General features: G+C 44.7%; 3 protein-coding genes across 3 annotated transcripts; 1 reads left to right on the top strand and 2 right to left on the bottom strand.

Annotated features, from left to right (window-relative positions):
* Nucleotides 1-199: 199 nt before the first annotated feature.
* I203_108028 (uncharacterized protein) lies at nucleotides 200-1,114 on the bottom strand (the record flags this gene model as incomplete). The annotated part of the gene is made up of 3 exons (XM_019148208.1): nucleotides 200-656; nucleotides 726-805; nucleotides 878-1,114. The coding sequence occupies 3 exons, from the start codon at nucleotides 1,112-1,114 to the stop codon at nucleotides 200-202; spliced, it is 774 nt and encodes a 257-aa protein (XP_019002441.1).
* Nucleotides 1,115-2,282: 1,168 nt separating this feature from the next.
* On the top strand, nucleotides 2,283-3,191 carry I203_108027 (uncharacterized protein; the record flags this gene model as incomplete). Its single annotated transcript, XM_019148207.1, has 5 exons — nucleotides 2,283-2,384; nucleotides 2,508-2,605; nucleotides 2,730-2,806; nucleotides 2,888-2,981; nucleotides 3,077-3,191. The coding sequence occupies 5 exons, from the start codon at nucleotides 2,283-2,285 to the stop codon at nucleotides 3,189-3,191; spliced, it is 486 nt and encodes a 161-aa protein (XP_019002440.1).
* A 229-nt stretch (nucleotides 3,192-3,420) lies between these two features.
* On the bottom strand, nucleotides 3,421-11,834 carry I203_108026 (uncharacterized protein; the record flags this gene model as incomplete). Its single annotated transcript, XM_019148206.1, has 7 exons — nucleotides 3,421-3,987; nucleotides 4,043-7,013; nucleotides 7,069-7,205; nucleotides 7,268-9,673; nucleotides 9,737-10,660; nucleotides 10,720-11,717; nucleotides 11,813-11,834. 7 exons carry the CDS (start codon nucleotides 11,832-11,834, stop codon nucleotides 3,421-3,423), a joined length of 8,025 nt encoding a protein of 2,674 aa, XP_019002439.1.
* Between the last annotated feature and the right edge of the window lie 126 nt (nucleotides 11,835-11,960).

Here is an 11,960-nt window from a genome sequence, read left to right as displayed (position 1 = left end):
CATACTCTCTTTGTGAACGCAGCATAAAGTGACTTTGCATCATAAGATATCATGATATCATTGCTGATATACCCAATGTATTGTGGATGACTTTCGTTCATATAAGATAAGTTCACACATTTTAACGAGGGTATACTAAATGTTACAACTATAGTTACAAACAATCAATTTCCTGCCAATAGTAAAAAAAAACATGATCCTAACAAGCACTCGAAGTGGCTAAACCTCTGACCATCTCTACCCCACCCATTCTAGGGGGTAAATACACTTTGAAAGATTTTTGACCGTCCACCGACCGGAGATTTACCATCCCACCGTGTTTTAGGTGATTCGCTACAATCGGATTGACCAGGATGAGCTTACGAGTAGCTGGGTTAGACTTGCTGGGATTTGGGGTTGGAGTTGATCCCCTCGAAGGAGGTGAAGGGATGGAAGGTCTGGTACTTGATTTGGTGACTGAAGAGATGGGGAGGGGTGATGAAGTTTGGGCTCTTCTTGGAAGGTATCGACGATAAGAAAATGGAGCTGGAATCGGCCTCGGGGTAGAGGGTAGGATAGGTGGAGATTGAGAGGGTCTTTGCTTTTGGGATGGGAACAGGAAATAGCCGTATGAGATGGTCGACATCGAATAAGCTCTTCGATGGGTTGTGTTTCGACTTTCACATGACAAGAAACATCAAAATTAGGAACGGAGTTTTTCGTAAAGTAAATGCAATGGTACTCACTGGTTCCTCTTCTCAGAAGCAGAAGCAATGGTGGATAGTTTTGGTCGGGCTGTGGGTAGCCCATCATAAGGACTCGTCGACTATTTGCACCGAATTAACACGACACATCAGATCTGTCCATATACCATCGCAAGAACGACACATCCACTCACTCTAGCTTTTTGTGAGTTTCTTCTATACTCCTCCAATCTCACATCCCTAATGTCCCTCAACACTTCCATCTCACCACCATCCTCCTGTTCCATCTTCATCCTAGGATAAGGCGAATATCGTTGATAGGAGAACGACGATCTTGATGATCTTGAAGTGGTCGATCCGATGGATGGTGTGGGGGAAGATCGATATGATGGAGGAGGAGTGAGGGGTGTCTGAGTCGTGTCACAGTACATCGTGTAAGTTGATAAAGGTATACTTGGGCGTGATGATCGTTGATCGTTGAGAAGTAAGAAAGCTAGATTGTTGAGGTATCGTCTGAAGTCGAGGCGGTGAAGGATCGTAATGGTTTCTTTCAAGATGCGCCAGGATTTATACACAGCACTGAACAATCAGGTGGTATTCCAAAATATCAAAACAAAAGCGAAAAAGCAAGACTTCATTCAGTGATCAATCACCTTTCGTATTGGCTTCGGTCAGTATTCAGACAAATCTCATCTCATCCCATCTTGCCTTCTTACCCCTTGTCGGCGGAAGTGATTGTTCGATGTTGTACTTCAAGCATGCTTCTGGCTGACAGCACCAAGGCTTTGTCGTGTTTTGAACAATGACAAGGTATCGTTGGAGCGAAAGATGCACAGATCATCTTGTGTCATCTTCCTTCGTTCGTTGATTGTCTTGAGTGAGTAGTGATTGACATGAGGCTTCGAGCTGTTTGGTATATTGCAAGTCAGTGATTATCAGTATTTTATTGTTCGAAATCACTGTATTGTAATATCAGTGAGCGTTCCTCCGCAGATCTACAATATAATAACAATACGCAACGCAAGATTATTTCATCATCCATGAACATCCTTTTGTTCTTTTCCAGAGTTGTTCGGACATAACCAGAAATACGGGATCAAAGCCCTGAAAAAACAATACAAGTCAAGTGAGTACACTCCCCATGTCGGAGTCGGTGGATCAAGGCGGAGGACAACAAGGTGACTTGGAAGGTCTTGCTGGCTCGCAGGATTTCATATCAGCTGTGTGTTGTCATTGCATTGTATTGTCTTGTAGAGCATCGGGAATGCCAAAAGAAAGACAATAAACTTCTGGGTCATGTTGCGCGTCCAGGTACTGGCGCGATGCTCCCCGCACTTGTAAGAAGAACGGAGATTAAACCGATGTCCGCCTTTCCACCCGTGATAAACGGGAGGATCAGATAACTTGTCAAAATTATTTGTTGATCTGCTTCTACTCTACTCAAAAATCAGTCCTGTAATTGAAGAGCTCTATCTTACAACATTACAGCATAGCAATAGCGGTCAACAGCACCATAACAAGTCGAGCCAACTTTACTGGCTCCACGAAAAGGTTTACTCGCATTCAATAAGAACAAGTATCTAGGAAAATTTATACATCATGGCCGACGAAGCTCCCCAACAATCAACTTCTAAATTAGACAATGCCGGTACGCTCTTACAGTCCGTCTCGACGTCTATGGTACATGAGAAGGTATCGATAGTGAGTTGTGCTCCTCAGAGAGGGTCAACACCCATGGCATGGGTTTCTGAATCTTCTTCCTTTCTTACCTGTCCTAGATTGAGGTAACAGAGATTGATGATTTATAATTTGGAAATCGTTTAGTTACCAGGACACGAACCGGATTATTCAGCCTGTACATTCTGTCTTTGGCAGGAGGATCATACGTTGGGTAATGCTCTGAGGTGGATAATAATGAAAGAGTGAGTATCGATATCACTTTCTCTCATCAGCATAAGCTCAACACTCCATCATGCATCCATCTATTTCCTATTGATGGCGTAAGATGATTGAGCTCACTCTATCTTCTTCTTTATTCACGTATAGCCCCGATGTAGAATTTTGCGGATACACTGCTCCTCATCCTTCAGAACCCAAAATTCACTTACGTATACAGATGTATGGTGAGTTCTTCTCTCCCGTACCGTTCTCTTGCTATGCGCGTAAACTAATGACTGACCTCGTATACTCATTGTTTTTTTCAGACGGTTTATCAGCAGTAGATTGTTTGAGAAAGGCATTATCAAACCTACGTGATCTGTTTAGCACCATTGATAAATCGTATAAAACCAGTCTGAGGTGAGTTTCAAATCAAATCAAATCAGTCCTCACCGCAAGTAAATCCCGTATCTCAGATACTAGATACTAACCTCTTCTTTTTCGTTTATCTATAGAAACGACAATTATATAAAAGAAAATGATATAGACGTTCGAGCAGCTGTAGACGAAACTTTGAGACAGAGAGGTTTCCCCGTAGAAGGTGATGATGAAGGTATGGATCTGTCTTAGTATCATGTGAGATACTGTCGGTCCAAAACACTAGATGTACTTATAATTATACCATGATATGCAAATACCTCATAATTCACATATCCATGGTGATGATTATACGCTACATACATGATTATACTATATCTTTCATCTATACAATGTCCCTATCTACATTCGTCTAACATCTACCATCTACCTAAAACAAAGATAATATTATCTTAGATCGTCCTTTCATATATCTTGATTATCACCTTATACTACGCTTCGTCAAGATAGGTGTACTCTGTTCACTTCTACCTTCATTCAAATCAATCACCCCATTCGTACCGTCATCATTTGATCCTTCCCAAATAGCTTGTCTATTCATAAATGAGTTAATTGAAGTCATCGATTGATTCGCATTCTGTCCATTTTGTTGTTCATCCAAAGCAAAAGCTTGATTATCACCTGAATCACTAACCGACGATACACTTTCCATCTGTCCATGTCCATGTGCCCGACGCGAATTGAGGAATACATTGAGATTCGAGTTGTTCCTTGAATGTCTACCTGTACCGGACGAATCGTTCCTCATATGTTGTCCTTGTCCCTGACTGAAGTTCAAGCGTTGAGTGATATTATCTTCCCTATCTTGATCCTGAGACGACGTAATGGACGAATCGGAAGTCATGGATATAGACATATTGGAACGATGGATGAAAGATCGATTGTAATTCGGTATTGGATTTCCTGAAGTAGAATTCGAACCGTTAATGGCAGAGTGAGAAGGGGAAGCTTCGTATATAGGAGAAGAAATGGAAGCTTGATGACCGCGCTATATTTCAAAGTCAGCTTATCATGTATACGAAGCAAAGAAGGGTTACACTCACAGCCATAATCGCTCTCAGCCTTCTTTCACTAACATCACTTCCCGTCTTTCCATGTCCACCTGCATAAGGAGGAGCAGGCTTCGCATCACTGCCTCTCCTACTCTGACTTTGCCCAATACCTCTACTGATAAATTGATGATGTTGATTATCCATCGTACTTGGCGATCCATCCTCCTCTATCTCCAGACCATCATCGAAAAATTGCCCAAGGGAATGTAAAGCTCCTACCAAATCACCTATCGACTGATTATCTATATTCTTATTCCCTCCATACAGGTCCCTTTGTCCATGTCCATGAGAAAGATTACTCGCATTTGCCAAGCTCGAAAGTGGAGGTGAAGGAAGGTCAAAAGATATTTGCGAATGATTTCCCAATCCTCCGAATCCGCCAAATCCGTTCTTGAGACCCATACCTAAATCTGTAAATTGAACTACGGAGAAATGAGCCGATGCGGCTCGAGTCTCAATTGCGCAAGTGTTGAATACCGCATGGACATTCTCTTTCGTCAATGCTGAAAATTCTTTGCATTTGGCAACAGACCATCCAGTCTCATCACTGATAGAACCGAAGATCTCACCTCCACCTTCCTTAGAGAACGAATTGGGAGATAACATCCCACTAGCCGAGGGATCCATCGAAAATGGTGGTAAGGGGATATCTAAAACATCTAAAGCCTGTGACGAATGCTTGGTGGATACTAACCTCAAGAGAGGTACGAGTAGTTCATTTCCATTTTGTTGGATCGGTACCCTAGCTTCAGGATGTTGTAAGACCAATTTCAGAATTGACATTGATTTCTCCCTCATCCAGTCGTTCGTATTGAGTATGAAGCCGAGTAAGAGAGTTACGATATCCAGCGCATGGGTAGACATGAAATCTCTTAAGAGGGATGAAGCTTGTCGGATGAAATCATCTTTCGCTCTAAACCGGACCCTGGCGAAAGACGTCAATAATCTAGAGAAAGAAGCATTTCCTTGAGCATCAGCTATGGAAGCCAAGTCCAAAGCCATCGATGCCAATTCTTCATTTGGTTCACCAACATCGAGAGAGTGTAACATCCATGGTAAAGACGCTATGAATCCATGTAGTAATCTGTCATTAGGCGAATCGATCAGTTCGTCTTGAGAAGCCGAAGTCAGACGTCTGATAAGATCGAATGTCAAGAAAGCAGTTTTTGAAGATCTCAGTCCGACCATCAAGAGCGATTGTAGATATGGCGGGGGTCCAACCCAATCTGGTGGCCTGAAAGATACTAGATGTCCCACTACAGATGGATCAGATAGGTTGGTCTTGTCCAATACGTGAGAGAGCAATTCGATAACTTCCGTGAATTCATTTTCGAATGGCGTAGTCAGACAAGCGACACTACACCAGAATATCTGAGGGTACGAGTAGGCCTCTGACATCGACAAGTTCTGAACCATCGCTGCGAATGTTCGCAGAACTTCTTGATTGAAAGCTTGAATTTCCGATGAAGACGAGGCGATCGTACTGCTCAACCTGGCGAGGGTATCAGATACCATCCTTGGATTGACTCGAGGTGATAATATTCGGAACACTTGGAAAGATCGACAAGCCAGATGACGGATAGGACAAGATGTAGCCCATGATAATGCTAGTTCTCCCCATTGTTGTCTAATCCTTGGCTGGAGAGGTAACAACATACCTAGAATTTTCATGATCAAGCTCGTCATCTTAGGTGGAGCTAAAAACGCAGATTCCGACGTTCCATTATCATCCGCTTTCCAGAATGCTGTGGAAGCCGTACGAGCAAGTGATGTGACTTTAGTCTCCGTTGATGACCATATGCTTGCAGCGTCACCTGTGGGAACATTCGATAGATCGCATACCCAAGCACGAAGCGTCTGGAATAAGACTGATTGGGCTTGATCGCGCAGAGCCGAGGAATTATGGTCAGTGTGTATAAGGGCAGCATGAAGTAAAGATGGTAGTCTTTTGCCTGTCGAAATATCGTCCAACCGATGCGGTAGCAATTCTCCGGCAAAAAGTAGAGCCAATTGACCCGTCGAAAAGGTTTGTGATCTTGAAGACGGCGCATTCATAAGTGAATCGAGGTTGACGAGAGACGTCATGGGGCTTGGTGGTATATCGGCCTCAGGCAGCGCAGCCATAGCGTTAGGTTCGACGAAATTACAGATCTCTTCGAAAATTGCATCTCCAGCTTTCGACTGCGCTAAACAAGCCATAATCCGCTGAGCGTGGTTGACAAACTCGGGCGATTTCCTCTTCCCACCTTGCTCGAAAAGGAACTTCATCAGGGCAGTGGTATTGGTGTTGTGTGTTTGTTGAGCTTGAGGAGGTGATTGCTGATGAGTATATCCGGCGTCGGCAAAAGAGACAAATATCGATTTTACATCTTCCAAGTGGTCATCACTAAATCTTACTGCAAGGTACACCAAGTTCTGCAATGCTTGATGTTCTGCCGCAGCATCCTCAGATGATAGTTCAGATGTATCTGAAGCTAAATCCAGATATTTGACCCAGCCCTGAAGGATTGATAACGTAGCTTGCCGACGGGGAGCTTCAAGCTGACTGAGTCTGGTGGTGCATTCCGCTAAGAATTGGAAAGCGTGATCGGCATAGATAGAAGCGAGTTGGACAGACATTTCTTTCTGAGCATTTCGGTAGATATTCGCGGAGGAACTCCCTATGGCAGGGAATAAAGCCGTTGACAGGAGTTTACCGGAAGGGTCAATGTACAACGACTCGGTAAGCTGAAAAGCCCGTTGTCGAATGGCCGAAACGGGATGACCGAGTTTTGACAAGGCCAAACAAGCTACCTGTTCGATAGGTAATGCATGGTGACCTTCCGAGAGTACATCGGCAACCACCCCGAAGAAGGACGATTCGAGAGAGAATTGTTCGCCTTCGCCAAAGGATTGGTGCAGAACCTCGTCGAGTAGCCTGTCGCAATCCCAGTTATACTTGATCAAAGCGAATAGAGCGCGTCTGTACAAGAGAAAAGTCAGCGAATCAACCAATACATATAAGTCATTAAGCTTACCTTCCAGTCTCGTGGTGTGATACTGAGGAGGACGAGAACATCCCTCTTATCCATCGCAAGACGGTCAACGGTTCAACCATATGATCGGAAGCCTGTTGAGCTGGGGTAGCTTCGTTGGCAGAAATGAGTTTGCCTTGCTACAAACATAAGGAAATTGCAAAGTCAGCCAAAAGGCTTCCGAAAAAACAGTCACACTCACACATAACCCAGCCATCGCCTCAGCAGCAGCAGCGCTCAACAATTTCGTTTTCGCCTGTAAGTCATCCAAGTATTGCGCTCTATCTCGATCGCCTCTATATCCTTCAGCAGCAGCTTGGAGAGTCTGTGATTCTCTAGCTTTAGCTACATCGGGTCTACGACCAACATGACACCATTCAAAACACAGTTTGAATATCGATCCTCTCATCTCTTCCCCTAGGAACCTATCCGATGAATCCAATTTTCCGAGTGAGTTGGTGAGATTTTCGACGGTTATGCAAAATGATCGACGTAGGGATTGCAATTCGAAATCTTCTTTGACCGATCGGTCCGATAACAAGGTATAAGTCACTTTAACAAATCCAATCATTGATGATAAATTCGTTAAATGCGAAGATGACTTGGCATCTAATAATAAAGGCGAGATCAGTCGGAATACATGAGCCACACTCGTCCATATCGGTCCATGAGCCGTTAATGGCGTTCTTCTCGATGTCGAGATCGTACCGCCTCCTGAATCGGTTCGGGGCGTTCCACCAACTTTACTTCCATCTGCTAATCTCCTTACGACCGATAATAGTATTTCCGATAACGGCCTTAATAAATCCTGGTTGATGGATCCCATAGCGTACACAGCAGCGTCCTTGAATCTTGGATCTTCCCATCCAAGTAAGGAAGTAAGGTATGAGAATAGTCCGGGAGTATTGATCATTTCCTGATTGAGTATAACGACATCTTTCGTCCTTTGTACAGGTGGGGTGGGAGGAGCAGGACCTTGAGAAGACATCGTAACGCATAATATCGATAGGTAGGCTCTCCAATGATCTGCCAGTATAGCCGTATCGGACGAAGTTCGAGCAGTGACTCCTCCTCTGGACGGTGTACCTCTACTTATTCCTGATCCAGCTATCATCGCCACATGAGCCTGTAATCTAAGAACCAGTTGACAAACCACTTGACGTAAGTCTGCTGCAGGTGAAGGCAGTTGTTCGACCACTTTTCCGGTGAAGAAGGGCAAAACAGATAACCATAACAGTCCATCTTTGGGATGATCACTCTCTGCTATTCGCTGAAGAAGTTTGTTTCGGTCTTTAGCACATAGTAAATCTATTCGATGTCGATCACTGGATGTCATCCATGGTAATCCCCTTATCGAGGCTAAATCAGATTCTTCAACGTTATATTCGAATATCTGCAGTACACGCGTCAAAGCCGCTTTATCAGGCATGATCCGACTGTATCTGAATGCCGCTGACGGTCGACGTTGTTGACCTTCCATATTCCTCGCAGCGACAAGGATTTGATTAGCCAATTTACGAATGGGTAAAGCAGTCGAGCAAAGGAGAAACATCGCGCAACCTTCGATCTTGCTAATTTGCGAGGGTTCAATTGGAAGTGATCGTTTTTCGCTTTCATTGTCGATCGCTTGAGCTTCAGCTACTCTCTGATGACCCACGAGAATCTGTAAGAGATCAAGCCATAATGAAATGATTCTCTCGAATTGACTTTCAAGTGATCTTGCTCCGATAAAGGTATCTCGAAACACATGTCTAGTCTCGAAAACGAATTCACGGTATGTATTGACTATCATCAGACACTTCTCGGGATCTTGACATATTCGACGAAGTGTATCACCGGCTATCTGACATACTTTCGGGTCAGCCGAGAAGGTAGCTCGACAAAGAACGTTGACGACTTGAGGGAAGTTGACGTCATTCGGCATACATCGGGGTAACGTGTCCAGTATGGCAGACATGAGGTGAAGCGTTGGTGCATATCGAGCGGAATAGGTGACATAGACATCTCCATGTTTGACACAGATGTTCTCGGTGACATTATCCATTGAATGGCTTGAAGCGTGACCAGATAGAGCGATGGAATCATTGGAAAGTAGAAGAAGTTTGATGTTATTGTCGCATTGGAAGAGCAAATCGATGAAAGCCGGACCGCATCGTTTCAACAGATCATGGACCTCGGGATTCGATTCGGCGTCAAAAGGTAGTGTTTCACCGGAAGTTTCGAATCCCTCGAAGTCAAATTTGGTGAAATCTGGATTTGTTGGCCAAGGAGCTGATTTTTCTAATTCGGTCGACCGCAGTGTATAGTTGATAGCTCGTACCAGAACTGTTGATCGATCAGCCAGACCATCAATCGCTCCATTTCTAAGGAACTCCGACACGAATTCTTCTCCGTAATCTAGATGACGAGTCATGACGAAGTGAAGAATCGCGATGAATGCATCTGAGGGTAGTTCAGGGGGATATAACGAGCCGTTGGGGGTAAAGCATGTCCGTATCAGGGGATCAAGACGTTTCCGCATAGAAGTGGAAGATTCGGAACATCGATTCAGATATATCCACATTACTCGGATGAAAGCTCCCATAGCTATCGAACGGAGATTGCGGTCCTGCAAAGTATTCACCCATCAGCTGACTTCCGGTCTCATATCCCAGCTGACTCGTCCACTCACCTTGAACTTAGCCAAGATCGCATCAATACAAGATTGCCACTGCTGCATAAATACCTCTCTTGGGGAAACACCTAGCGCAGTGATCACCAATGGAAAAGCTGCAGGCCAATACCTGGCTTTTTGAGCCATCGCCAAAGCTCTATCCAAGATGATAGCGACTGCTTTCGACCACATGGGGTGATTGACTTCCGCCGTAGCAGTTTCAATCACCGGATGTAATAAGCTGGTGAAGGTTTCTGCATAGGCGATTTTCAGCGTCTGACCATGAGAGTTGGCGAAGAAGCCCGCTAGGGAAGTGATGAATTCGGATGACATTTCCAGTTCATCTTCTGGATATACACGCAATTTAAGGTGTCTCATTCCTTTCAACAGATGTTCAATCTTCGCTTCAGCTTCTTTGGTAGGTTGACTGGCCGTGGCATGTTTTGATAATTCCCTTATGAACCTATCACTAACAGTTAAAAATCTGTTATTGGACAGCTGTCCTAATAATTCAACTTGGAGTTGAGAAACTGCTTTTCGATGTGGGAACTGTATGATCTCTTCTATTTTCTCTGATCTATACGCATTAAAAGCATTTTGTTCTAATGTTATTCCCAATTCCTGATCCAGAGAATCTTTTGGGATGACCTTGAGCAATTCGATCAATGATCGATTCATGATGAACTTCGCTGCAGAGGATTTTCTAGATTGTAAGATGGCGGCTGCGTCTTCCACACGCATTTGAAGACCCAATGATCGATCTAGATGAGCTCTAACCTCGGAGGCACCGATGTTACCGGTATAGTCCCTGCACCAGCTGGTGAGGAGGTCGACCACCCGTCTGGCATGCCGCGTACCGCAATGGGCCAAGGAGTTGATAAGTGAGTCGAAAGTCGGGTCAACACCAGAGTCGAGAAACGAAGGGAGAGCTGGTTGGGTGTTCTGGCAGAGTCACGAGTTAGATTCGCATCTCGCATTGACTAGGTCATTATTTAACTCACCAATGGCCTCGCACATATCCTACCAACTTTCTGATTCGCCACCTCCCTAAAGCCTCTAAAAACGACTTTCAAAGCTTCTTCACCTGGTGTTTTACCGAAACTCATCTCTGAACCATCTTCAACCAATCCACCACCTATACTACCATTCCTCCTGGATGTGAAACCAAAGACACTAGCATCACTTCCCATCCTATTCATCCTTGAGGGAGTCTGACGCATGGGTATGGGAGGTAAAGCTGGCATCGGGTGATCTTCAGCTCTGAAATTGGATGATCCCTGAGAATTAATCGATCTACCACCTTGAGATCTATGCGATGATGCTATGGAGTACTTCCTTCCATCTGGATTATGATACCCTACCGCTCCTCCGCTGGGGGTAATGGAATGTTGAGCTGGAGAAGCAGTCGTCGATGTCGAAGGGGTCTTACCACTCCTTGAATTAGGGGTTTTGAAAGTAGAGTGTTTGGGTGATATGGGAGAATCAAACCTTGAGAATGGATTTCGTAAAGCTGGATATCCAGGTGCGCCATAGGCTTTGGTATCTAACGTTGGTACAGGTGGTATAGCATTGGTGTTGGACGAGGAGGAAGACGAAGATTTGAAAGCATTTTTCAAAGATGCCAAAGATCCTTTCCTAGCTTGTAGAAAACCCGCCGATGAACTTATAGATGTTCCTGGAGTGACCAAAGAGGAGGAAGATCCATTACTGAATTTACCCAATTTTGATCGATCGTCCGAACTTGTACTTGCTGCACTTTGACCGAAACCATGAGCTTTGGTGTTGGGGGTTGGTACGCCTACAGAGAAACTTGCTGATGCCTGAGGCAAGATTGGTCGAGTGGGTGTAGCTTGAAGTCGAGTGGGGAATGAACCATCGGCAGAAGGGTTGGTACGGTGTGCGTAAGGGTCGGTTTCGGGTAAAGAGGAAGTGGAAGATCCTGCACCGAAAGTGGGCTTATGGACTGGTAGTTGGAAGTCATCTTCGTCGTCGTCGAGGTCTGTTGCGAAGGATCGTGAATGTCAGCCTGAGCGATTGATCCTTGTGATATCGTCCGATATCACCGGAGCGGCATGCATTTCCTCTTGTACTCACTGGGAATGACTATTTCCTCCATGGTGTTTGGCATCGGATGCTACCAAAACCAACTCTGTACCTCTAAACCTTCTCTCACAGGGCGCTTTGAAGTCGACGTTGATGGCTGGATCGAAGCAGGTAAGTCTGTACTACTCGACTACGGTCT

The sequence above is a fragment of the Kwoniella mangroviensis genome, chromosome 3 (genome assembly GCF_000507465.2).
Source record: "Kwoniella mangroviensis CBS 8507 chromosome 3, whole genome shotgun sequence".
NCBI lineage: Eukaryota > Fungi > Basidiomycota > Tremellomycetes > Tremellales > Cryptococcaceae > Kwoniella > Kwoniella mangrovensis.
This window is presented reverse-complemented; position numbering and strand designations above follow the sequence as displayed.